Raw genomic sequence first — 26728 nt, 5'->3', positions numbered from 1 at the left:
TGAATTTGGCGTGTTTTTTTTGCCAAGCGCGCCAAGGATTCCATGCGTTTATGCATACGCCAACGCCACCGTTGTGGGGGATAGCAAATGGGAGTTTTCTTACATGAGAATGACTCTGGTTTTAAGAATGTCAATACTTTTGGAGCTCAAAAGGTCTTACTTAATATAAAACCCGGAGAAAAGTAGATTTCAAAATGTGAAATTGAATTAGCCACAACCGTTCTATGCGCTATACATTGCTCAGTTGTCCCCTTCGTAAACATAACGTGCACATGCGATTCGAGAGCAATCCTAACCGTGCAATGCTAAGCATAGTAGAGTGGTGCTCCGCAGCGTGAGGTCCAGATGCCAGAAGAACCTAAATGCTCCATCTAATCCGTCATAGCGGTCCAATGGAGCATTCCAGTAACCCCTGTTTCTCTATCGTAGGTAAACGCCCCCATAGTCCTGAACTCCAATTGCTCGCTCTGCTCAAACAGGAGAAAGGTGATTACCGCGGGAAATGCCTACGCAATGACCTTAACTTAACAAAACTAATTCATCTCAGAATCCGCTTTGGGTAGTCCAGGTATATCCACGTAGGTTATTGTCGGCTGTTGTCAAAAGATTCCATAACTCCAACGTGGGGTCGATGGCGGTCCTAACCTTGAAATTAATCAATCCGAGTATTGATCCACTTCGGCAGTCCAGATATTCCATCGACCAGATTGAAAATGCTCCACAACTCCAACTTTTCCTCCTCACCCCCTTAACCCCTGCCGTTAGTTGTGGTGTAGTGATACAGCTAGCAGACGTCTTCGAGACAGCCACGTGTGGACAACGTCTGCCAGTATAATCCCGATTGTGATGATAGCGGGGAGGAGTATATACGAGTCGGCAACATTAACTCGAAACATGCCCACAATGTATCCATACAACAGAATGTCTATTACAATGTTTGAGGGAAGTCGTCTGTAGTAAGGATAAGCGTCGTAACAACGACGGGGTATTCTACCCGTAACATAGGGGTGAGCATACCGGCGGAAGGTGGTTGGGTTTTCCCATACTATGTACAACATTGAAAACAACCATAGTATAGAGCATCTGTTCCGCATTGGACTTGTCAGCTAGTAGAAATTATACCAGAAACTGCCAAACGCTCACATTAAGACCAGCCACCGACTAATGCTCAAACCCGACTGCCCGGCAAAAACGACCATAAGAACCGCAGAGCCCCCGAGAACCGTGTGGATAACATGCCTAACTTTCTGCCGTAGCGTTGGTCTTAGCTGTATTTCCTCCATTACGCTCTCCAGCACGGCCTCTGGGTCCTCCAGCCTCCTTGATTCGGGCATCCTTCTCCCACCAGCTGTAAGCAGCCTATGGTTGTTGGCGATGTACGGCTGCTTGAGGAAGGTCTCGTTACAGGAAATTGAGACGCGTAACGTGAATGCTGCAACGAGAGACTCGACGACCCTCGAATCCAGCATCGTGAGGCTATCAAAAGAGGGTGCAGCAAGCTTATGTAATGGACCCTCTTGCAGCTGGACGTCCTCAGCCCTGTCCCATCCGATGCCCTTCTTGTTCTGACTCAGTCGATATACTAATTAGATATTTACTCAGCCGCTCTTTGTTCAAGACTTCTGGAGACGTCAATCATTACCAGATTTACCAGCAGGAGTTCGAGGGTACTACGCGAGTTGGTGGATATGGCCCCCGAGAAGGCCTCCTCAGAAACTATCGGCGTACCGAAGGACAACGACGGTGAGCATGAAGCCGTCGATAACTTTGAGAGATGAAGTCGGCTAACATTGTCAATAACTCCAGTTAGCCTGCCATCAAAGGGAAATACAGCGTGTCCAAATGTTCGGCTCGCCGCATGCTCATGGGCGTTCAGCCTTGGCACTATCGTCTTGCGGAGCTGTCTGAATGATGGACTGAAGACGACGAGCTATATAGATGAAGAGGTTCGAGAAATCGTTGATAAGGTATACCAGGGTCTCCAAACCCCGACAACCTTCAACAGCACTCTTTTACGAGCATGCGATTGGATGTCTTCGTCTTATAGCGTTATTGCTGGAGTAATTTTATGTATATTCGGCTATTACTGGTGTCTCAACTGCTTCCTCGCGAATTTGAGGTGGAGGGAAACATATTTACGACTTCTGGCCGCCTGTGGGTTGATGGGCTTCCTTGTTGGCGGTGTGCTTGCCCGGGACACGGTTGACGTTTTCATTGTATTCATGCCTTTGGCCATGGAGGTTGGTATTACTATCGGACTCGCTAAGAGCTGCTGAAGCTCTACAGGCCATCGCAAGCGTGTACAGTTACAATTATAGCAAATACAGCATACACAATTTATTTACACTAGTTATAACTTCTGTAAGGAACCCCCTGCGAAGACTCTTATTCCCCAGATATATCAGACCTCCAAAAACATCGAAACTAACCAATCACCTGCTCCACACAGTGGGTGAGAAAGCAATTGGAAGACTGAGCGTGGATGAGAAAGCAATTGGAAGACCGAGCGTGGGTGAAGCTCGCGCAGGTTGGCCAACGTGGCCTGCACTAGCATTCACCCCTTGTACTTTTTGGGTTTCTTTTATTGCAGCTCTTTCAGCCCTCTCATTCTGCCGCTTCAATCGCTGGCGCTCACGCCTCCTCTCCTGCTCTTCAATGCTTCTTTCCTTCTTTTCTTTCTTCTTTGGCGGTGTGGTAGCAAGTATTATGTTACTTTGTGCTTGGTGCTGCGACGCAGGGATTCGCTCACCATTCCTTAGCTTCTCAATATCGAATTCTTGCCCGACCGTAGGGAGCTGACCCCGCAAGATCTTGGAGCGAAAGTCATCTCCGGTCTTCTCCAAACCATGGGCCATACCGTCATTGCGTAAAGCCTCCAAAAGCTGTTTCTGAAATTGCTGAAAATCCGAAGTCCAAGTAGCCATTTTTTGCAGAAGACAATGCAGCAAATAGTCGTCGTTCTGGGTCTTTCTTATGTATCTGTCATCGATAGGTGGCGATCGTTTTGCTTTTGGGCAGAGAACTTCAGAGTAGAGCGGACGCCTGACTGAGCGCTTGTCCTTTCTCACCGTATTTCTGGCTCTCGGTGAAAGGGCCGGAAACGTTTCTTTGTAAGTCCGGTTTCTCCCATTTGGTGAAGTCGATCTAACAGGCGTCTCCACATCTTGTGCATTAGTTGATTGAAGACCCTGCATGACATGCTTGTAGTGCAGGACAGTTCGGTATCTTTTTCGGCCTTCCTCCACGACAAGATAGATTTCAGAGAGCTCCAAGCTCGGTAGCCGTGGGTCAGATCGACTGGGAAAGGGACAACTTCCAAAGCCAACTCCCTCGCTATCCCTGCTGCTGTCTGCGTCATGCATAGCTTCAGTGACTGTAACCTTCTCTAAACGGCTCTTGTGCTGGTGTTGCCAGGACCTTTGCCGTTTTAGAGGTCGGAATGCCCCGGCAGCTCGATATTTCCCTTGGTGAAGGAGCTGCGCAGGAATTGCCGGATCGAAAACTCCTCCGAAGATGTACTGTCCCTCTACCGACATTGGAATCCATCTTCCCCCGCATCGAATGTAGCCACCCCGTAGTTTGCCAAATGGAGCTCTCTTCCATGCCTTACTGCGACCTGCGACTTCTTTCCAATGTGACACTTGAGCTCGTCCTATCGCGCTTCTGTCAATAGCGGTAACGGTAGGATTCGATAGGTTTAAAATTTCCTTCAGTAAATCAAATTCATTGACTTCGAACTGCTGAAGACGGTACTCTTCTCCGAGATACCGCTCATACCCGCCGAGGACAGCTGGGGTGGAGGTCGGCTATTCCTCCCTTTGGACATTCTCCATGCTTCGACATTTACTAGGTGGATTTTCTGCAGTGACCGTTGCAAGAAGACATGAAGATCGTTGCCCTTCGAGGAATGCATACCGTAATGCATTAGTTTCTGCTCAATTCCATCAATTAGAACCCTCCTTCCTGAATTGGGGCCCCCCTTATCATAACGTACTGAGTTGCGCCCCCACATGATGCGATCCCCCATGATGCGTTCCCACATGATGCGTTCCCACATAATGCGATCCTCCATGATGCGTTCCCACATGATGCGATCCTCCATGATGCGTATCCGCTTGATGAGATCCCGCAGATTTCTAGAGGATCGGTATACGCTGAAATTCGGACCTAAGTTTATAGTAGTAGTAAATTGAGGGTACCCCAGAGGAGGGACCAGGGTCGGAGGTGGATATGAAAATGCAAGAGGTGGGGAAAGCATTTTGGGGTAAGTAGATTGAGATATAACGCGGGACTGGTAGCTAGATAAAGAGGGAGTAAGTGGAGAGTGTGTTAGTGGAACCGATACTTGGTGATACTCGTCCGCCTCTGCTCGTTTGGGATCTGTGTGCTATGGTTAACGGCAACCTATCCTGAATGTACAATTTGAAACTCACTACCTCCTTTATCCCCAATTGTGGGGCTAACTCGACGGTCGAGTTCACCGAGGAGGTTTTTAAGTTCACTGAGGAAGTATACTGCCCATGTTAGCGGTTTGTGGCCCCTTCCATCGACTCCTCTGAATCCCTACTCTCCAAAACCGGCCGGTGCTCGAGCCCCGAGCTCTCGAAGTCCCTCTGCCGAGAATCTGACCGCCCGCAATACCCGTATGGCCCGGCAGATTTGCCCTGATAACCATCACCCTTCTCTACTTTGGCCAGCCTCGGCTGCTCCTTCTTGCTACCAGAATCCATCCATGGATTACCTAATGGAAATAGTCGCATTCCGTCCATAATAACTGACTGGCTCTTTATCGGAATCACTCAAACTGGATTTGGAGAAAGTTGCTTGACGTGAAGGTCATTTGCTCAGCCTTGCCAGCACTTGAGGTAGATGGCTAAGGTGTCTGCGGGAGCAAATTGCGCCACATTTCAGCCTTGCGATAGCCTCGAGCCTATGAGGTTGGGATGCATTTGACTGGGGAAACTAGTAAACATTCTACTTAGGTATTGAGAGTAGTCATCGTCAACTTACTTCTTACCGAGTACAGAGTGAATGAACGAGTATATATACACCAAGTCTGCAGTCACCAGAGGAACAGTCCTATCGTCACATTCAACAACGGCAGAGATAGCAGGTCAGTCGCACGTAAGCAAGCTGGACAATATAGCAGGAATGAAGATAATTTCTCTAAAGAGTACACTTATCTAATCTCTCCTCTCTTGTGCACATTTGAAATCAAGAACGCTGCACCGCAATGAACAGAACAGCCATTAAAAAAAACCCTTTAAACCATCCGAACTCCCAAAAAGTATGTACAATTTCATCAAAACCCCTATGCCCTAGAGAGCGCCCTAAGCACTTCCTCCTTTTCCGCCGTCGGCAGCGTTGCAAGCATCTGCACAATACCCTTCAGACCACCCTCTCTATCCTCCCTTAACAAGCCCACCGCCTCCATGGCGACACTCTCCCTCCTCAACATCTCTACCTTCTGATGCACCTCCTTCCTGTTCTCCCCATACCACACCGCAACACCCATATCATCCTTCCCGAAAGCCGGGATATTGCTCCAAGCCTTCAGTATCCCGAGACCACAGACATGAGTCGTGGGGCCGAGACTAGATGAGCCGGTGTGGTGAGGAGCAGCAGTAGCCATGCGCTTGAGGAGCGGAGGCGCCAGTAGAAGAAGCGACGAGCGTTTTGCCAGCGAAGTGGCTGGCGAATCGTGCCTTTGGCATGCATGCGACCGGCACGGTCGTGGAGGTCGATAAACTGGAGGGAGATTTGGGAGTAGATGAGAAGGAGCTGTTCGCGCTCGATCATCTTGGCTTTAATGCTCGCGGCATCTTCCTTCAAGGTGAGTCTGGAGCTCGGAGAGTGTTGCCGAAAGCTCCGGGAGTGTTAAAATGCGCCACGTTGCAAAATCTTACACTAGATGAACTTTAACACCGTGCGCGCATACCTAATAAGTTTTTAGTATAAAATTCTTTAAAATTATTAGCATTAATATATTAAAGCCACGTTAGATTAAATAATATTATAACTGTTTTACCTTTGGTATATATAAGATCGTAAAATTTTAGTATTAAAAATAGCTAATAATATATAAATACCTTAAAGTGCGTAAAGATATATTTAGAATAGATTAATAATATATCTAAGATATAATTTAAATACCCTTATGTACCAGCCTATCTTAGGTAGTTCTTTTATACTACTATTAATAGGAGTAACGTAGTTCTTAATTAAAGACTTAGAATAATTATAAAAAGTCTTCTTTTATAAAGGGTAATAGGTATAGAAGGAACGCATATATATAAATATTAAAGATAGTAATTAGGATATATTCGGCTTATATTAGAAGTATTATAAAAATATATAATTCTAAATAATACGCTATAATAATCTATTAATGCCTCTTTTTTAACGCTAGTAGTAAGTATAATTCTATAATATAAGCTATATATAATATATAAACTAATTATTTCTATAATATAGCTAGGCTTAATATTAATTATATAAACTAGATCGCTTATAGTAAAAAGACTTATATTTAGTTAAGAGATATTAGAATATTTTATATTCTCTAAGTATAGGGTTAGATATATTATAGATTTATTTAGCCTATAGCTAAATATTGGGAATGAGGCAAGTTGCCGTCGCATGAAGCATATTGCCGTCACGTGTCGACGTGGCCCTAGCGTAGTGAGGAACCTTAAGTTCCTCACCCCTTTCCTTATTCCTATTAACAAGAATTAACCAACATTACTATAACCCTACTCGAGTAGTCATTATTAGTAAGTTACCCTATATTTCTAATACTAATTAGTGGTTAAATATATAGTTAACCATAGAGCAGCTAGGTTTTCGAATAGAAGAGATAGTCTTATACAGGGGTGCTATATGCGCTTATATGGAATGGATCTCGGCGATACTATACTACCTTAGACTTACAGAAAACTAGTAATAGAAGTGTTACTAAGTACTAGGAGATACTAAGTTGCGTTTATTATATAAAACAACCACGTTTACGAAGATTTAGTTAAGTACTTTAGGTTAGAAGTGTTACTAAACCTATAGTCCTAAAATCAACGTCTGAAACGCGTTAAACAACTACATATACAAAGATTTAGTCGAGTACTTTAGGTCAAAAGTGTTACTAAACCTATGGTCCCAAAGTCAACGTCTAAAACGCGTTAACAATATCTTAATTGCCTACCTTTTAATAGTAAACCTACGAGATTCTACAAAGCTAAAAAACCCTACCTACCTTTAACGTATAACACCCCGTCGATTTTATACCTACTATGGCGTTAACCTACCCAAAGAAGTATAAGAAAAGCATTAACCCGGAGATATAGGATATAGATATTAACTCTATAAACGCTAAGAAATAGGACCTAAACGGATTCTTAGTATACTATATAGTATACTATATAGACAGTAAATATAACGATACTAAGCTATAGTGTTATATAAAGGAGGACTTTATTAGACGGACAAAGGAAATATAGGCTCTTGCGAAGAAGGACATCATATAAGACTTCCGTAACTTTCTTTAGGAGAATGGAGTATTTGTCCCTATAGATAGGGGTGCTATTAGAAACAATATCCAGGAGTAAGTTATTAATGTAAAAGAAGAGCACAAATGGACTCTATAAGAGGTTAAGCACTAACTACGCACTAAAAGGAAGCTTAACTTATAATAGAATCTAAATAATACGCCAATAGAGACGCGCTCTAATTCCATTACTCTAGGTATAAGTTCTTACGTTCCGCATCTATTGCTTTTACCTCTATCTCCAGCTCCCCAGAATCCACTAATTTAACCAGTAATGTTAACCACTACCCCTTAAGAGTAAACGCAAGATCCCCTTGCTTCGCGATTTAATAACCTTTAAACTCTACTATAGGAAGATTAGGTATTACGCCATATTCTACTAAGCCCTATATCTCTACTATAGCCTATAAAGCAATCCCCACCTTAATCTCTAATATAATTTTAACGTGGTTTAATACTACTTAGAGGTACCTTAAAAATACTTATAGAGCTTATAAAGCTCTATACGGACTAGGAGAAGAAGTTTAGCGGGGAACTATATAATATCCTTAATTTAAAGCTACGTATCTTCTATAACTATTACTAGAAGGTTAAACTAGAACCTAACTAATATTATAACGCCTATTTTGTTATGCTTAAGGGCCGCGCCAGTACCTTCTATTATAATTATTTAGTAGAAAAAGGATATAATTTTAACCGAATAATATATGAGATAAGATGCTACTTTAAAATAGAAGAGAATAAGCAGTAATATATATTAGAGTGGAGAGAGACTACCTTTCTAAGAATTATTGCTATAAACCTAGGTGTCTCTCGGCTTAATTATCTTTAAAAGCTCTTTAATTAACTTTAGATAATTTAGCGTAGTTTATCCGAATTATATTAAGAGGACCTTAACCTACGCGATTAAGTTATTAGCGTATACCAAGGTATTAAAAAAATGTAATCTTACTCTCTTTAACCCTGCAAGTACTTATAAAGGAGTGTATGCTTAATTAAGATCCTCTATTAGTACCGCTCTACGCTCTTAAGAAGTATAGCAATTTAACGCCTAACTCTAACTTACCTTAATCGACCCGGCTGACTAATATAATTATAACTAAACTAATTAAATATATAGTGGACGTGGTAGGGGATATAGTAAAGGGTATAATTAATATTAACTATAAGGCAATTATAGAGGTCCTTATAGAGGTTTACTTTAAAGCAATTATTAGAAGAAGTGCTACGTTTATAAGAAGCCAAATTGCTAGTTAACTAGATACCCTCTTAATAGACGAAAGGAGGTATATAATAGGTTTCGCTAGAGCGTATAAAACGTTAGAAACTAAAAGGTTACTATAGCCTACTTCTAAAACTTCCTAGTTTAATATAAAGGCAAAGAAGATCTTAAGGGTAAGGTTAATGAGGCTAAACAGCTCCTTATAGATATAGAAATTAAGGACTACTCTCTTAACTAATACTTCACTAAGTATAGTAAGGTAAATGGCATATAAACCGTCACTATCCTTAATAACTAATCTACGCTCTATTCTATTATAAAGTTAGATATCTTTAATAAGCTAAAGGAAAGTTCCGCGTTCTCCTTTAATAACAGATACTTAGCAAATGTCTTCTATAGCATTATGCCAGATACTAGAGCCGTAGGAGTATCTATAGTAGGAGAGCCTTAAGTTTAAGCTCTTTAGCAGCTTAATAGCTCTGTTTAAATTAACTAATTAATAGTAGGCTAATATACAATTCGCTTTAGTAAGGGTACTATAATCTCTCTTAGCACAATTAAGGTCCAAACCCCGTTAGGATATATTACTTTCTATATTATCCCCATAAACACCCTATTCCTATTCTGCATCCAAAATATAAATAAATTAGGTGTTAAGCTTAATAACCTTAAGAATATGCTTATCTAGGGAGATAGTCGGATACCCGTTATACGCAAGTAGGGTCACCCTTAGTTGCTCCTTTAATAGCTAGAAAGGAGCATTACTTAAAGCCACCTAACTAAGTCAGAGTTACATTAACTACACCGTCGTTTTAGCCACCTATCTATTCACTAATTACTTAGGGTCCTTTAGCGAGTAGGTTATAAAGTTAAGGTTAAGGTAATTAAACATCTTATAAAGTACTACTACTACTACTAAATGAACTAGAAGTCCCCTGGCCGATTTAAGTTTACTTTTAAAAATAACTACAACTTTAACTTCTATATTATTATAAATGTTATATATCTTAGCGGCAAGCCAGTACTCTAAGTTATTAACTTCTTAACCTCCTTCTAAGCCGCATGCTTTTTAAAAGATATGTTAGCTAGGAACGCATAGGATACTCTTTAATTATGCTAGATTAATATCTACCTAGGACCCCCTAATTAAATCGTTTATAATATAAAAAAGAACTTCTTATCTATAGAGTTTTAATAATAGGTAAAGGCAATAATAATTAAGGTTAAGGAAGTCCCCGTTAAGGCATATAAAAGTGTTAAAAAAGTAAAACAATATTATATGCTATTACGCCGCGTATATAAGATTATTTCTTTAGAACTAGAGGGTACTAGCGAAGAGCTTATCCTATAGATAGCTATTAAGGCTGTTAACGATACCGCTGGCCTAGATAGGCTTATACCTACATTACTAGTCTTTAGCGCCTACCCTTAAATAACTAACAATTCTCTACTATCTCCCTCTATTGCGTAATAAGCTAAGGCTATTTATAAGGTAATAAAGGAGGTATAATATCTTTACGCCACGCGCCAGGTTAACGACGCACTAGGAATAAGAAATAGCCTAAATACCTTAACTACGCTTAATCTACCACTCCAATTGGAGGTACGCGTATGGCGTAAAAAGGGAGGATAGTTAGGCCTATATAAACTTATTATAATTAATAGTTAAACTTATACTCTTTAGATGCCCTATAGACCTACTTAATTCCACTTAATTATTATTAAGCCCTACTATAGGGATAATAGCTCCGAGCCTTTATAGGATACCCTAGAGAATACCCTAAAGGAGAATTATAATTAACGTGCTTTAAAAGGCGAAGGCAATTCTAATATAATTGTAGTAGATATACCGCAACTATGACGCGGTAGAGGTCACCTAAAGAGATTACAAAATTGCTAATATCTTATTAATTTTAAAGAGTAATTTATTACCGCTATTAAGAATAGAGATAAACTATTAATGGCCTTTATAACAGCTAAAGAGAAGGCTAACTTTAAACTTATAAAATAGCTTTAAAAGGAAGGCCGTATTATAACTCTAAGAGCTTTTTTTTAAGTATCTAACAAATAGGAGATCGACGGTCTTATTATAAGAGGAGTCTTTAAATTTAAGAAATATAACCCTATTAAGTTCAATAGAGTCCGTATATTTAAGTTAAGAATGGTTAATAAGATTAAAGGCAAAGCTACTAATACCCTATTTAAGAAGTTAAGGCTAGTTATTTAAGGTTATAATAATAATGGTAAGGAAGTAATCCTTACGCAATCCCTTATAATTTAACGAGCTAGTTAACGAGTTATTATTACGCTAGCTCCCTCCTTAATAAAGAATAGGATGGCAGTTTACCTATAAGATATTACTTAGGCCTATACCTAATTAGAGACGCGCCTTTAGCGCTTAATACTAGCATACCTTCCAGAGCAAATTTGTCACCAATATCCTAAGGATACAATTATAGTTATACTTAAGCCATTATATAGAATCGCAGAGGTAGGAACTTATTAGTAGGCTACCTATAGCAAGCACCACAAGGAGAAGCTTTTAATAACTACTTCTATATTTAATCCCTGCTTCCTTATTATAACTATAGGAACTCTATTCAGAATCATTAGCATATAAACGGACGATATAATTATTTTAGGAGATAACTAATTCTTAGCTCTTAAAGAAGATAAGCTAGTAAAGGCAAACCTTATAGCAAAGCCAAAAGAAAGACTTAACTTAGTAATACTATTACTCTTTAATGGATGTATCCTCTCCCTAAATAAGGGCTCCATTGCTCTACGCTAGAAGGGTTAAGGTAAGAANATTAANNTTNTTAANGTTAATTCTCTAAAGTAAGGATACGTGGAGCAACGCGCTCGCGGAGCTTATATAGCTTCTATCTATTAACCTAAGGCTTCCTTTAATCTCTCTATTGCCGCTTAATACTAAGAACTAATTAAGGATAATATTCTTACCCTAAATAAGCATCTTTTCTAGTAAATAAACTATCTTAATAGGGGACTACTTTACGTGCCTATTAACCTTCCTACCGCTAAGCTCTTTATATTTATTAATAGATTATTTATAAATAATAAAGATTTTAGCTCCTAGCTAGGATATAAGATTATTATTACAAACAAATCTATTAAAGAGAATAACTTTATAATCTATGGCAACCTTATTTATTAGAGCTTAACTAAGAGCAAGTACGTTATTTAAAGTATTTTAGCGTTAGAGATATATAAAATGGTCGGCGGAGTTAATATAGCAATTATAATTAGAACTACCCTTAAGATAATTATAGACTAGCTTAAACTTCCCGCTATCCCTATAATTATATATACCGACTTATATTCCCTCTATAAGTGTTTAGTTAAGCTTAGTACTATAAAGGAGAAGCATCTTATAATTAATATTATAGTACTTTAGCAGTCCTATAAGCGTTAAGAACTCTTTAAGATCCGATAGATTAATAGCTAAGATAACCTAGTAGATGCGATAATGAAGGTAAACCTAAATAAGGCATTAGAGACGTTTATTAATATAAATACTCTACATATATAAGTTAAAGGTTAGGTTAAGAGGGAAATTTAGAGAAGTTAAGATCTTATAGAACTTCGACCGCCGGTTAAAGTTGTTTAATTAGTTAGATCCTTGCTAAGAGCGCCACGCCTAATTAATTTAGGTAGCGGTGTGGACTTCTACTAACTAATTAGGATTTTCCATGCCCGGTATGGAAAATCGCCATTAGCTCGCTTACTACTAGCGTCTTAGCGGCCTACCCGTCTTTACGTTATCTACTAAATTCTACTAACTACCGTATTGTCGTATATTGTCTGGTTTTGTTATATATTATCTGGTTTTATTACATATTATCTAGTATTATTATATACTATCTGTTTGTATATATATATATAGCAACCATAAAAAGAAGAGTTGCTAGTGTCGGGAATAAGGCAAGTTGCTATCGCATAAAGCATATTGCCGTTATGTGTTAACGTGGCCCTAGCGTAATAAGGAACCTTAAGTTCCTCACCCCTTTCCTTATTCCTATTAATAAGAATTAACCAACATCACTGTAACCCTACTCGAGTAGTCGTTATTGGTGAGTCACCCTGTGTTTCTAATACTAAATAATAAAAATATTACTAAGATAGATAAAAAATATAAGAGATTATATTTTAGATAGATCCTATATATAACTAGGTTCTAATATAGAAAGATATAATACTTATATATATTAAAAAATAAAATAAGTATAATATACCCTCTCCTTGGCCTCTATAAGTACTTTAGAAGATAGATATCTTATTTAGGCGTGTTTTATTGCAAATATTTAGACCTTTAACTATAAAACTTTTACTATAAGTAAATTATAGTAGAGGGGTAGGAAAGAATACATATATTATAAGAAAAAGTATAATATAAACGTCATAAACTCTTATATATTTCCTTAGTAATTTAATAGAATTAAATTAAAATAATATTAAATAAAGATATATAAATACGTAAGATATTTATTTATATTATTTATTCTTATTAATGTAAATATAGGCTTTATAATAGTATTTATTATATATTTTAGCACTAGATTACCTATATAGGGTAAAGTGCTAATTATAAGCTATATCTTTATATTATAAAGTATATAATTAGTATTTAATAGATTCTAAATATATTACTACTATAACTAAGCTATAACTAGTTATTTATAGATAGACCTATAGTAAGCATATATTATACTAAGGGAAGTTAAATATAAAACTATACAAAATACTATTAAAAGTCTCTTTCTTTAGTTTTAAAATACTTATTAAAATATTTAAGAGATTTACTTAACTAAGGCTATTAGGGTACTCTAGAAGCCTATATAGCAGTAAAGTATAGGGAAAAAAGAGTAGAGAATTATAGTAAGTTATTATAATAGATATATAACTATAATATAACTATAATATATCTAGGTTATAACTACGTCTAAAAATTTAGGAAATGGGTTCTAGCCCTATATAATATAGAGTTTAACTATATATAGCTAGATAATATTAAAGATTGCCCTTATATTATTTTAACTTCTTATAATAAATATACGCATCCTCTAGCGCCTCTATTAAAGGTACTAATACAGCTTATTAAAGAACTTTAATAATAAATTTAGCGATAGTTAGGGCTAGGACTTACTTTAGGTATATTGTATTTAAGCTCTATTAAGACTCTATCCTTATTCTATTAGGTTCTGTTAGGAATGAGGCAAGTTGCCGTCATATACGGCAAACTGCCGTCACGTGATGGCAAGTTGCCATTATGTATCGCCGCGGCACTAGCGTGGCAAGGAGCCTTAAGTTCCTTACCCTCCCTTATTCCAATCAAGAAATATATTAACTAACATCACTATAACCTACTTAAGTAGTCGTTATTAGTGAGTCACCCTATATAACTAACACTAATTAGTGGTTAAATATATAGTTAACTACAGAGCAGCTAGGTTTTCGAATAGAAGAGATAGTCTTGTATAGGGGTGCTATATGCGCTTATATGGAATAGATCTCGGTAATACTATACTACCTTAAACTTACGGAAAACTAGTAATAGAAGTGTCACTAAGTACTAGGAGATACTAAGTTACGTCTATTACGCAGAATAACCGCGTTTATAAAGATTTAGTTAAGTACTTTAGGTTAGAAGTGTTACTAAACCTAGGGTCCTAAGTTAACGTCCGAAACGCATTAAACAACTACCTTAACACCCTCTATATACCTTCGCAGATCTTAGAATCATAATTAATACCTAAATCTACCTACACACGTCTGCTATTATGGCGTTAACCTATCTAAAGAAGTATAAGAAGGATATTAACCCGAAAATATGGAATACTAATATAATTAACTTTATAAACGCTAAGCAATAGGACCTAAACGGATTCTTATTATACCGTATGGCATACTATAAAGATAGCGAATATAACGACACTATGCTATAGTATTGTGTAAGGGAGGACTTTATTAGATGGATAAAGGAAACATAAACTTCTATAAAGAAGGATATTATATAAAACTTCCGTAACTTTTTACAGAAGTATAGAGTGTTTATACCTATAGACGGGGGTACTATTAGAGACAACATTTAGGAGCAGGTTATTAATGTAAAAGAAAAGTATAAATAGACTCTATAAGAGATTAAGCACCAACTACGCACTATAAGGAAGCTTAACTTATAATAAAACCTAAGTAATACACCTCTAGAGACAAACCTACCTCCGCCTTTAACTCCTCTATATCCAATTTAACCCGTGACCTTAACGTTAGATACTATACCCCAATAAGAGTAGGTATAGGATCCTATTACTTTGCAATTTAACGACCTTTAGACTCCAGCGACTAGACCTACGTTCCCACTATAGCCTATAATAAAAACCCCACCTCTATCTTAATCTTAAATCGGAGGTAGTTTAAAATTACTTATAGAGCTTACGAAGCTCTATTTAGACTAGGAGAAGAAGTTTAGCGGGAAATTATATAATGTTCTTAATTTAAAAATACGTATCTTCTATAACTGTTGCTAGAAGGTAGGAATAGAGTTTAATTAATACTATAACGCCTATTCTGTTATACTTAAGAGCTAAGCTAATACCTTTTATTATAATTGTTTAGCAGAAAAAGGATACGATTTTAACCGCATAATATATATATTAAGATGCCACTTCGAAATAGAAGAGAATAAGTAGCAGTATATATTAGAATAGAAAGAGATTACCTTTTTAAGAATTATTACTAAAAACCCAGGTGTCCCTTAGCTTAATTGTCTTTAAAAGCTTTTTAATTAACTTTAGATAATTTAGCGTAGTTTATCTAAATTATATTAAGAGGATTTTAGCTTATATAATTAAGTCATTAGCGTATACTAAGGCGTTAAAGAATACAACCTTACTTTCTTTAATCCTGTAAATACTTACGAAGGAGTATATACTTAATTAAGATCTTCTATTAGCACCGCTCTACGCTCTTAAGAAGTATAGCAATTTAACACCTAACTCTAACCTACTTTAATTAACCCGCCTAACTAATATAACTATAACTAGACTAATTAAACATATAGTGGCTGTGGTAGGCAATATAGTAAAGGGTACAATTAACAATTATAAGGTAAAGGTGGAGGTTCTTATAGAGGTTTATTTTGAAGCGATTGCTAAAAAAAATGCTACGTTTATAAGAAACCGAATTACTAGTTAACTAGGCATTCTCTTAATAAACGAAAGGAGGTATATAATAAGTTTCGCCAGAGTATAAGAAATGTTAGAAATTGTAAGGTTACTATAGCTTACTTCTAAAGCTTCCTGGTTTAATATAAAGGCGTAAAAGATCTTAAGGGTAAGGTTAATAAGGCCAAACAGCTCCTTATAGATATGGAAATTAAGGATTACTCCCCTAACCAATACTTTATTAAGTATAGTAAGGTAAATAGTATATAAACCGTTACTGTTCTTAATAACTAATCTACGCTCTATTCTATTATGAAGTTAGATATCTTTAATAAGCTAAAGAAGAGTTTTGTATTCTCCTTTAATAACAAATACTTGGTAAACGTCTTCTATAGTATTATACTAGATACTAGAGCCGTAGGAGTATCTATAGTAGGAGAACCTTAAGTTTAAGCCCTTTAGCAGCTTAATAGCTCTATTTAGATTAACTATTTAACGGTAGGCCAACACACAATTTATTTTAGTAAGGGTACTGCGATCTCTCTTAGCACAATTAGGGTCCAAACCCCCTTAGGGTATATTACTTTCCATATTATTCCTACAAATACCCCGTTTCTATTTTGCATTAAAGATATAAATAGATTAGGCGTTAAGCTTAATAACCTTAAGAATATACTTGTTTAGGGAGACAATTGGGTGCCCGTTATACGCAAATAGGGTTACCCCTAGTTACTCCTTTATTAACTAGAAAAAAGTATTGCTTAAAGCCATTTAACTAAGTTAGAGTTACGTTAACTATACCGTCATTTTAGCCACCTATCCGTTTACTAATTACTTAGGGTTCTTTAGCAAGTAGGCTATAAAGTTAAGGTTAAGGCAATTAAGTATCTTATAAAGTACTACTAAATAAACCAGAAGTCCCCTAGCCGATTTAAGTTTACCCTTAAAGATAACTATAACTTTAACTTCTATATTATTGTTAACGTTATATATCTTAGCGGCAAGCTAGTACTTTAAGTTATTAACTTCTTAACCTCCTTTTAAGCCATACGTTTCTTAAAGGATATATTAGCTAAAAATATATAGGACACCCTTTAATTATACTAGATTAATATTTACCTAAAACCCCCTAACTAAATCGTCTATAATATAGAAAAAAACTTCTTATCTATAGAGTTTTAATAATAGATAAAAGTAATAGCAATTAAGGTTAAGGAAGTCCCTATTAAGGCATATAATAGTATTAGAAAAGTGGAACAATATTACGCGCCATTACGCCGCATATATAAGATTATCTCTTTAAAACTAGAGAATATAAGTAAAAAACTTACCTTATAAATAGCTATTAAGGCTATTAATAATTCCGCTGGCCCAAATAAACTTATACCCATGTTACTAGTTTTTAGCGCCTACCCTTAAATAACTAATAATTCTTTACTATCTCCCTTTATTATATAATAAGCGGAGGCTATTTATAAGGCAATAAAGGAGGTACAACGTCTCTACGCTATACGCTAGGTTAATAATATACTAGGAATAAGAAATAGCCTAAATATATTAACTACGCTTAATCTACCACTCTAGTTAGAGGTACGCGTATAGCATAAAAAGGGAAGGTAGTTAGGCCCATATTAACTTATTATAATTAATAGTTAAACTTATACTATTTAAATGCCTTACAGACCCACTTAATTCCGTTTAACTATTATTAAGCCTTATTATAAAGATAATAGTTCTAAGCCTTTATAGGATGCCATAGAAAATGCCCTAAAGGAGAGCCATAATTAATGTGCTTTAGAAGGCAACCACGATTTTAATATAATTATAGTAAATACGCCGCAACCACAACGCGGTAGAGGTCGCCTAAAGGGATTATAAAATCGCTAATATCTTATTAATTTTAAAGAGCAATTTATTACTGCCATTAAGAATAGAGTTAAGTTATTAATGGCCTTTATAATAGCTAAGGAGAAGACTAACTTTAAGCTTGTAAAACAGCTCTAAAAGGAAGGTTATATTATAACCCCTAGAGCTCCTTTCTAAGCATCCAATAAGTAAGAGATTAATAGTCTTATTATAAGAGGAGTCTTTAAATTTAAGAAGTATAACCCTACTAAGTTTAATAAAGTTTGCATCTTTAAGTTAAGAATAGTTAATAAGATTAAAGGCAAAGCTATAGACGCCCTATTTAAGAAATTAAGGCTTATTATCTAAGGCTATAACGATAATAGTAAGGAGGTAATTCTTATGCAATCTCCTATAATTTAACGAGCTAGTTAGCGAGTTATTATTATACTAGCTCCCTCCTTAATAAAGAATAGAATAGCGGTTTATTTATAAGATATTACTTAGGCCTATACCTAATTAGAGACGCACCTTTAGCGCTTAATATTAGCATACCTTCCAGAGCAAATTCGCTACTAGTATCCTAAGGATATAGTTATAGTTGTGCTTAAGCCATTATATAGAATTGCAGAGGTAGGAACTTACTAGTAGGCTACCTACAGCAAGCATTATAAGGAGAAGCTTTTAATAACTACTTCTATATTTAATTTATGCTTCCTTATTATAACTATAGGAACCCTATTTAGAATTATTAGTATATAAATTAATAATATAATTATTTTGGGAGATAACCAATTCTTAGCTCTTAAAGAAGATAAGCTAGTAAAGGTAAATCTTATAGCAAAGCTAAAAGAAAAGCTTAATTTAACAATACTATTACTTTTTAATAAATGCATCCTCTCCCTAAACGAGGATTCTATTACTTTACACCAGAAGGGTTAAGGCAAGAAGATTAACGTTATTAACGTTAATTCTCTAAAGTAAGGATACGTAGAGTAACGCGCTTATAGAGTATATATTGCTTTTATCTATTAACCTAAGGCTTTATTTAATCTATCTGTTGCCGCCTAATACTAGAAACTAACTAAGGATAATATTCTTGCCCTAAATAAACGCCTTTTTTAGTAAATAAACCATCTTAATTAGGGACTACTCTACGTGCCTATTAATCTTCCTACCGCTAAGCTCTTTATATTTGTTAATAGATTGTTTATAAATAATAAGGATTTTAGCTCCTAGTTAGGATATAAGATTATTATTATAAATAAATCTACTAGAGAGAATAACTTCATAATCTATAGTAATCTTATTTATTAGAGCTTAACTAAGAGTAAGCGTGTTACCTAAAGCGTTCTAGCGTTAGAGATATATAGAATAGTTAGCGGAGTTAATATAGTAATTACCATTAGAACTACCCTAAAGATAATTATAGATTAACTCGAACTTCCTATTATCCTTATAATCGTATATACCAACTTATACTCCCTCTATAAGTGTTTAGTTAAGCTTAGTACTATAAAGGAGAAGCGCCTTATAATCGATATTATGGCACTTTATTAATCCTATAAACGGTAAAAACTCTTTAAGATTTAATAGATTAACAGTTAAGATAACCCGGTAGATATAATAACGAAGGTAAACTTAAATAAGGCTCTAGAAGCGTTTATTAACACAAATACTTTACGTATATAAGTTAAAGGTTGGGTTAAAAGGGAGTAGGAGTATAATAATCTATAGACCCTAATTCCAACTAGCTAATTAGGATTTTCCATCCCCAAGATAGAAAATCGCTATTAGCTCGCTTATAGCTAGCGCCTTAGCGGCTCTAACGGCCCTAATATAATGTCTACCTATAACTCCTTAGCAAGAAAGCACCGCGTGCTAAAAGGCAAATTTTAGGACAGCGAGACTTATATTATAATAGTAATAGTAAGTAAGGAGGATTTATATTTGTTATAATAGTTAAGTAGTATTTGTATATAGATAGCAACTATAAAAGAAGAGTTACTAGTGTCGGGAATAAGGTAAGTTGCCGTTATATAATGGCAAGTTGCCATTACGTGTCGCCGCGGCACTAGCGTGGTGAGGAGCCTTAAGTTCCTTACCCTCTCTTATTCCAATTAAGAAATATATTAACTAACATCACTATAACCTACTCAAGTAGTTGTTATTGGTAAGTCACCCTGTATAACCAATAGGTTCTTTTATATATAGCCCTTTAATAAAAGAGTTTTATAAAAAAATATTATTACTAGCCTTTTAACCCTTTATTAAAGCTTAGGAAATCTTAATAAAATTTAATATATAATTAAAAAGTAATAGCTTTTATTATTTCTGTAAGGTTAGAATATATAAGGGGTAATATTTAAAAAGCATCCGTATTATAAAATATATTCCACTAAAATAGTAAGCTAATAATTATATACTTTTAAAAGGGCTAGGTAGAAATACTATTAATATTAAAAACGATTAAAATTAATATATTATTTAAACGAGTTAGTATAGCTAGGTTAAATAAAGTTATAATTGCTATAAGTATTTCTAGAATTAATAAAGGTATTATATAACCTAGTTATATTATAGTTATATCTTTATTCTAATAAGGTTATAATTATTATATTAATAAGAGTTTTTATAAACTAAGCTATAAGCTAATTAATAGAGATATATTAATAACTTTTCTATACTATATTCCACTTAGATAAGAATTATGGCTATCTAACTTATTAAAGTAATATTTATAGATATAGATATAGATATAGATAGGGTGTAGGTAAAAGGTATTTTATTATATATATATATTAAAGACACTACTAATATGTATTAGGGCTTAGCCTTTACCTAGTAAATATTAACCCCTTATAGACCTAGTAGGGCTATATAAAGTCTATAATTATATATTACCAAATTTATATTCTTTATAGTATTTATTAGGTTATTAAAGCTAGAAATATAGGCTAAGATAGTATTAGGTAATATATATCTTTAATTATAGATACTATAAGCTATAAGTAATGCTATAAAATTTTAGACGCGATTAAAGGTATAGAGATATTATATCCCTAATTAATCTATATTATATCTATATTCTAATATTCGCGATTATAGAAAAGTATAATAATAACTATAAATTTATAAACTGGTGTTAATATAAGCGATATATATATGTTACATCTAGAATAAATCTATATTATAGTAAAATGGATAGTAATATATTCTCTATAATTGTAAAAAATATTAACGCTGTTAAATACTTTTATTTTTAAGTAAATAATCTTAGGCGTTAATTAAGCCTTCTAGCTGCTATTTTAATATTAATATATCTTTTATATCCGTAATATAGTATTATAGTAATAATTATAGTAGGTAGAGAATTAATATTTTTAATTTTAAAGTTGTAAGAGTACATATATTAGATCCCGCCGCGCTTGCAATAAGTTCGCAAGCACTCTGTATCTTTTTGGCCGTATAGTGACGTAGAGGCGGGATACGTTATAAAAGTATAGAAGGCGTATTATTAGTATAGAATTATATATATATTGCGAACTATATTTATTACTAAAAGAATAGCTCTTATAAAGAAGCGTAAATATATAGATTTATTACGGCTCTAATGTAAGGGCGCGAAGAGACTTTAGGGAAGATTTAAAGGAATAATATAAATTCTATCTAAATCTAGAGGTATATAGCTCTCGCTAAGAACAAGACGTTGCGTAAAACGGAGAAAGGAATAATAAGAGAATTATATAATTAAATAGTTAGGGGCTTAGTAGTCGATGCGTACGTATATACACACGCGGTCTTTAATAGACTTTGGTAAAATTTAACAGAATTTAGTTAAAGCGTTGGAATTTATCTATTAAGTATTTTACTAAGACATTCCTACTATAACTAGGCTAGTCCCGTTATAATACCCCCCCTTTTAGCTAAAGGTCCAAATAATTTAATTTTAGTTAAGACTTATAACTTATTGCGTGTTATGTTTTTGGATTAGGTAGCAGTATAGGGTTTTACCAGTTCTAATTGTTAAGTAGGCTAATTAGGATTTTCTATGCCTAGTATAGAAAATCGCTATTAGCTTAGTTAAGGCAGTAAGCCGAACTAACATCTTTATAGTAGGTTTTGGCAAGGTAAATCTAACTAATTAAATAATTTTAATCGCTAGTTAAAGTTCCTTAATATCTTATATATTATATAACCGTATTACAAACATTATAATATATTTTAAGTTCTTATTATTATTTTTCGTGTATTTGTGTTAGGTGGTAATTATTTACTTTTATATTGTATTTATTTAGCTAAAGTAGGCTATAAAGGTTAGTTCTTATAGAATTCTTTTACTAAGGATGGCGCGTTGGCCTTAATTTAGTTATAGGTTTCCTAGTTTTATATTTTATATCCTTCCTACTTAGTAAGAAGTTTAAATTATTTAGATTGTATTTTTTATTATATATTATTAATCGAGTTAATAAAGTAAGAACTATTACCGTTATTAACAATTATAGGAGGTAGTAGCACTTCGCGAGTTATAGGTTTACCTTTTAAGGGTTATAATAAGTTTATATAAAACGTTAGATTTTTTTTTTAGTTAATAGTTTAAGCTTATAAGTGTATAGGCTTAGTTTCTTCTTAATTTAGTATAGGCCCGTAAACTTCCAGTCTAGTTTCTTTAAGGGTTATTAAGTCTTTAGGTTTTATATATTTAGGTAAACTATATTACCTTCCTTAAAGTCCTATATAGAAGCTTATTCTTTATTTATATGCCATTTCTATACCGTTTAAGCGTACGCTAATTTACTTTATAATAGTTCCGTTAACTGCTTTATTTAATTAGTAAAGTTATACGCGTTAATTAATTAAATTCTCTTAATTATAGGTCCTATTGTATTAATTTTAGGTTATAGTTTAAATTTAAGTCAAGGGTCTTATCTATAGGTTATATAGAACGGCGTTACGCCTATTAATTTATTTCTTATATTATTTACAGTAAACTTAGCTAAAGGTAACTACTTTTCCCAGTCATCTTATAGGTAGAAGTAGTATATTTATAGGTATTATTCTATAATTACGTTCGCAATTTTAGTTTAACTATCTATCTCTAGATAAAATATAGTTAAATGTCGTATTTATATACTTAATTATTTATATAGGGCTTACTAGAAGTCTAAAACGAACTGGCTTTTATAGTTAGATATTATTAAATTAGGAAGTCTATATAGCTTAAAGACGTACTTAATAAAATATTTGGCTACTAATATTATATTATTATTTATTGCTTAACGTCCGATTCGGATCCCTATTAGGCCTACGCGGACTACTCCTTATATACATATAGGGAGAAAACTCTATTTAAGAAAACCCTGTAATCTATCTCCCCGCCTTTAGGGACTCGCCTATAAGGCGCCTACGAGGCGCCTATAAGTCACCTATGGTGCTCTACTACCTTACTTTTTAACCTTTTTAGGAACTACTGCTGCTGTAATAAGCCTACGGACGCGCTAGTATTGCAAACTTTACTTTACTACTATAGAGTTATTAGGGGGCGCCTAATACCTACCCTATTGCCTTTTATTACTATTTCTCTTATAACCTAAAACTAGTTTAGTACATTTTAGCTAATAAGCTACTAGGTAACCGCCTTAAGACCTTTTTATATTAAGAGTAGTATATTATAGTTCTCTATGCTAGCTACTAAGAGTATTACTTCTTAGTTAGTGTGTAAGGGGCATAATAGTATTACGTGTTTTGGTATCTATCTTAGCCAGCCACATTCGCATCTTAGGTTACCTACTAGGACGCCTACCTAGTAGAGCCAATCTTTTAATCCTATTATTCCTATTCTTAGGAATGTTGCTATTATATTTTCTACCTTTATTAGGCCTTCTTAGAGCCCTTAAGTATTTACCCCCCATAGCGTTAACTATGCTATAGCTTAGGTTACTCTTACCTAAGTTAGCCTCTATACCTTCAACTCCTATACATCTCTCTAGCGCTAGTCCAACCAGTATTATATTACGGTTAATGGTTTTCTAGCGTTCTTTTATGCTCTACTTTAGCTCCTTTCTCTTACTGTTGTCTTTATTAGCCTCTTACGCGTTTCCCTTCCTCCTTTATATAGGCCTAGGCCCTAATACTATACTATTCTTCTTCTACTTTTTTTACCTGTTTCTTAAGTATATCTTCCCTACTTTGGGGTTATTAGATTGTTCTCCTATAAGGCACCTTAGGGTCCCTCTATAGTTTATTTAGGCGTATCTTAATATACTTTATAATATTAGAGTTACGTTTATTTTGCGCCCTTTATATTACGGCGGCTTTAATATATAGTTATAGGGGGGGATATTAGCTTCCTTCTTAAGGAGTGCTGCGGCCGTTCGCTTATACCCGCCTATTATACTCTAAAGGCATACTGTCTAGACCTTTTAGAGTAGTTTAAGGAGTAATTTAGGGGGGCCCTTCTCGGTTTTACCAATAGCCCAGATACTAAATCTATACGTTATAGTGGGCCAAAAAACTGCTATATATAGTAGGCGTGACCTCTAAAAGCATAGACCCTATATAAAATTAATAATTCTAGATAATGTAATGTACTATACTTAGCCCTTATGGGCTGCTTACGCCGTATATACGCTCTACTAGAGCTTGCTGTCTATCTATACTCTTAATACCCTTAGGCCCTAAACTAGTTAACCCCTAAAGCCTTAAATATAAATTATATACTAGAGATCTGCAGATTGGTTACGTTTTCTTATAAAGTAGATTAGCTAGTATTTCTTAAGTAAGAATTAGACTTTATATTATCTTGCCCATTCTATATAGGTGTTATAGGCTTTCTCTAGTGTTCTATAGTTCTCTACGGCTATTGGCCCGTATATAATTAGGTTTATATCGTTAATAAAGCCTATCCCCTAGGTCGCCCCTTCCTTAAAGGAGTTTAGTAGGTTGCTTATAAAGAAAAGGAAGAGTATAGGCGAGAGGGGTAATCCTTATAGTATTCCTATTGCAATTATAATAGGGGGGCTCTAGTATCTGCTAAAGACTGGTAATATTTCTTTCTAGCCTATAAACCTTTAAATAAATTATATAATCTATTCTAGGAAGCCCTTTGCCCTAAGGATATATAAGAGGCGCTTATAGGGTACGTTATTATAGGCACTACTAATATTTAGGCTAAGTATTAATACTATAAAGTCCCTTCGTATTACCTATACGGATTTAATAGTGGCAGCGAGTAGTATAAGTACTAATAGTGTTAAGCGGTTCTTTCTTGCCCCTATTTAGCTTTATAGTAGTAGGGCGTGTTTCTTAGCTATATCTACTATATGGTCCGCTATTACCTTTTTTAAGATCTTACTAAGGGTATTTTCTAGGGCAATAGGGCGGTAGCTTTCTGGGATTAAGTAATCTGCTTTATCTTCTTTCTATAGAATAACCGTCGTTATAAATCTTCCGAGTTATGGGTAGTAGCCTATAGTAAAGCATGCTTTAGCTATATTTATAAGCTAGGGTGCTATAAGTAGTCTATAGGTTTTTAAGGCCTTATTTAGAATCCCATCTAGTTCTAGTACTATATTATTTAAAAGGCGGCTAATAGTTCTAGCTATTTTCTCTATTATTATATCGCTGTTAACCCTTAGGCAAGTTACTAGTATTTTACCCGTAATATTACTAAGGTCTGCTAAAGCTAGTTAGGGGAAAAACCTTTTTATAAGGATCTTTGCCTTCTTATTATTGTTATTAGTAGCCTATAGTTCCCCTGCTCTTTATAGGGGTAGTAAGTATAAGTCTTCTACTAGGCGCCCTACCTTTTTCTTTACCCATTTTACTATAGCCTAAAGGCCCCTATTATAGGGGAGGCTTGGGTTAAAAGTATGCTTATTTATAAACCATCTCCAGTTATTCCTTACTTCTTTCTTTAGGGTATTCTTTAACTAGTTTTTTTATATCTTTATATTATCTCTTATCTTTAGGGTTGTAGCTACTTATATATTTCCTTTTTGCTTATTATTAGCTAGTAATAAGAACCGCGTATTATACAGACTATACGTATTACGCGTAGGGGCCCGGTTTTAAGACTGGGCAGTACTCTTTTAGCCCGTTTTTAATTACTACCTAAATCCTTTCTAGTCTTTAGTTAATTTCCTTAGGGGTAGCTAATAAGCCTTGCTTATTTAGTATTAGGTGGATTTCTTCTAGGTCTTAAAGTTATTGTTTAACTATATTAAGGAAACTGTCTATCTTAAGCTTCCTTATTACATATCTTTTACTACTTAGTTACGCCTTAATATCTAAATCTAGCTATATTTAGATGGGGATATAGTCTAAAGCGAGTGCCTATTTTTCTTTAGGGTTACACCTTTCAAGTCTCTAGTATAGGCCTTTATCTATAAATATAAGGTTAATTATACTTTTAAAGGTTCCTTATTACCATATAATTGCTCTTAAGAGGGTAGCTAGCTTAAGGCTCTAGGTATCTATAGCTCTTAGTAGGCACTCTGCCTATTATTTAGCAGCAATATAGATACCCTTCTACCGCGGGTAGTAGAGGTTTATATCTCCTAGTAGGATAGACTCTATACCTTCGGTTTCTAGTAAGCTTATTACTAATATAATATTCTCTATTTATGGGACCCTTTTAACCCTAAGGTTATATATATTAATAATTTATACCAGTCCCCTATATGTCTAGATTATTATAACTATAATATCTAGGTTAACTGCCTGCTATAACTATAAAGATAGGCTAATAGCTTTGCTAATTATAAAGCACATATAAGTGGCTGCTTTTGATTTATATAGGAGCTAGAATTCTTAAGGGCAGTATATTAATTATATATAGGTATTATAGTACGGCTCTTATATAGTAAGGATATAGTATTTCTCTAGGTTTAGACTATCTAGTAAGGGCCTTATAAGACGGTAGTTTGTGTTGCCATAGTTATA

General features: G+C 34.8%; 5 protein-coding genes across 5 annotated transcripts; 1 reads left to right on the top strand and 4 right to left on the bottom strand.

Moving 5' to 3' along the window:
- Positions 1 to 704: 704 nt before the first annotated feature.
- K441DRAFT_215852 (uncharacterized protein) lies at positions 705 to 1803 on the bottom strand. The gene is made up of 4 exons (XM_067640563.1): positions 1643 to 1803; positions 1144 to 1582; positions 1018 to 1083; positions 705 to 951 (listed from the first exon to the last, which is right to left on the bottom strand). Exons 2-4 carry the CDS (start codon positions 1467 to 1469, stop codon positions 762 to 764), a joined length of 582 nt encoding a protein of 193 aa, XP_067508945.1. The 5' UTR covers positions 1470 to 1582; positions 1643 to 1803; the 3' UTR covers positions 705 to 761.
- Positions 1643 to 2331, top strand: K441DRAFT_652990 (uncharacterized protein). The gene is made up of 2 exons (XM_067647450.1): positions 1643 to 1743; positions 1807 to 2331. Exons 1-2 carry the CDS (start codon positions 1689 to 1691, stop codon positions 2274 to 2276), a joined length of 525 nt encoding a protein of 174 aa, XP_067508944.1. The 5' UTR covers positions 1643 to 1688; the 3' UTR covers positions 2277 to 2331.
- Positions 2232 to 3121, bottom strand: K441DRAFT_652989 (uncharacterized protein). Its single transcript, XM_067647449.1, has one exon. It carries the CDS (start codon positions 2922 to 2924, stop codon positions 2433 to 2435), a length of 492 nt encoding a protein of 163 aa, XP_067508943.1. The 5' UTR covers positions 2925 to 3121; the 3' UTR covers positions 2232 to 2432.
- Positions 3122 to 3622: 501 nt separating this feature from the next.
- Positions 3623 to 5068, bottom strand: K441DRAFT_215813 (uncharacterized protein). The gene is made up of 5 exons (XM_067640562.1): positions 5011 to 5068; positions 4568 to 4953; positions 4437 to 4514; positions 3995 to 4380; positions 3623 to 3931 (listed from the first exon to the last, which is right to left on the bottom strand). The coding sequence occupies exons 2-5, from the start codon at positions 4767 to 4769 to the stop codon at positions 3710 to 3712; spliced, it is 888 nt and encodes a 295-aa protein (XP_067508942.1). The 5' UTR covers positions 4770 to 4953; positions 5011 to 5068; the 3' UTR covers positions 3623 to 3709.
- Positions 5069 to 5148: 80 nt separating this feature from the next.
- K441DRAFT_652987 (uncharacterized protein) lies at positions 5149 to 5838 on the bottom strand. Its single transcript, XM_067647448.1, has one exon. The coding sequence runs from the start codon at positions 5630 to 5632 to the stop codon at positions 5312 to 5314; it is 321 nt and encodes a 106-aa protein (XP_067508941.1). The 5' UTR covers positions 5633 to 5838; the 3' UTR covers positions 5149 to 5311.
- Positions 5839 to 26728: the final 20890 nt, after the last annotated feature.

This window comes from Cenococcum geophilum, assembly GCF_001692895.1.
Source record: "Cenococcum geophilum 1.58 unplaced genomic scaffold K441scaffold_4, whole genome shotgun sequence".
Taxonomy (NCBI): domain Eukaryota; kingdom Fungi; phylum Ascomycota; class Dothideomycetes; order Gloniales; family Gloniaceae; genus Cenococcum; species Cenococcum geophilum.
This window is presented reverse-complemented; position numbering and strand designations above follow the sequence as displayed.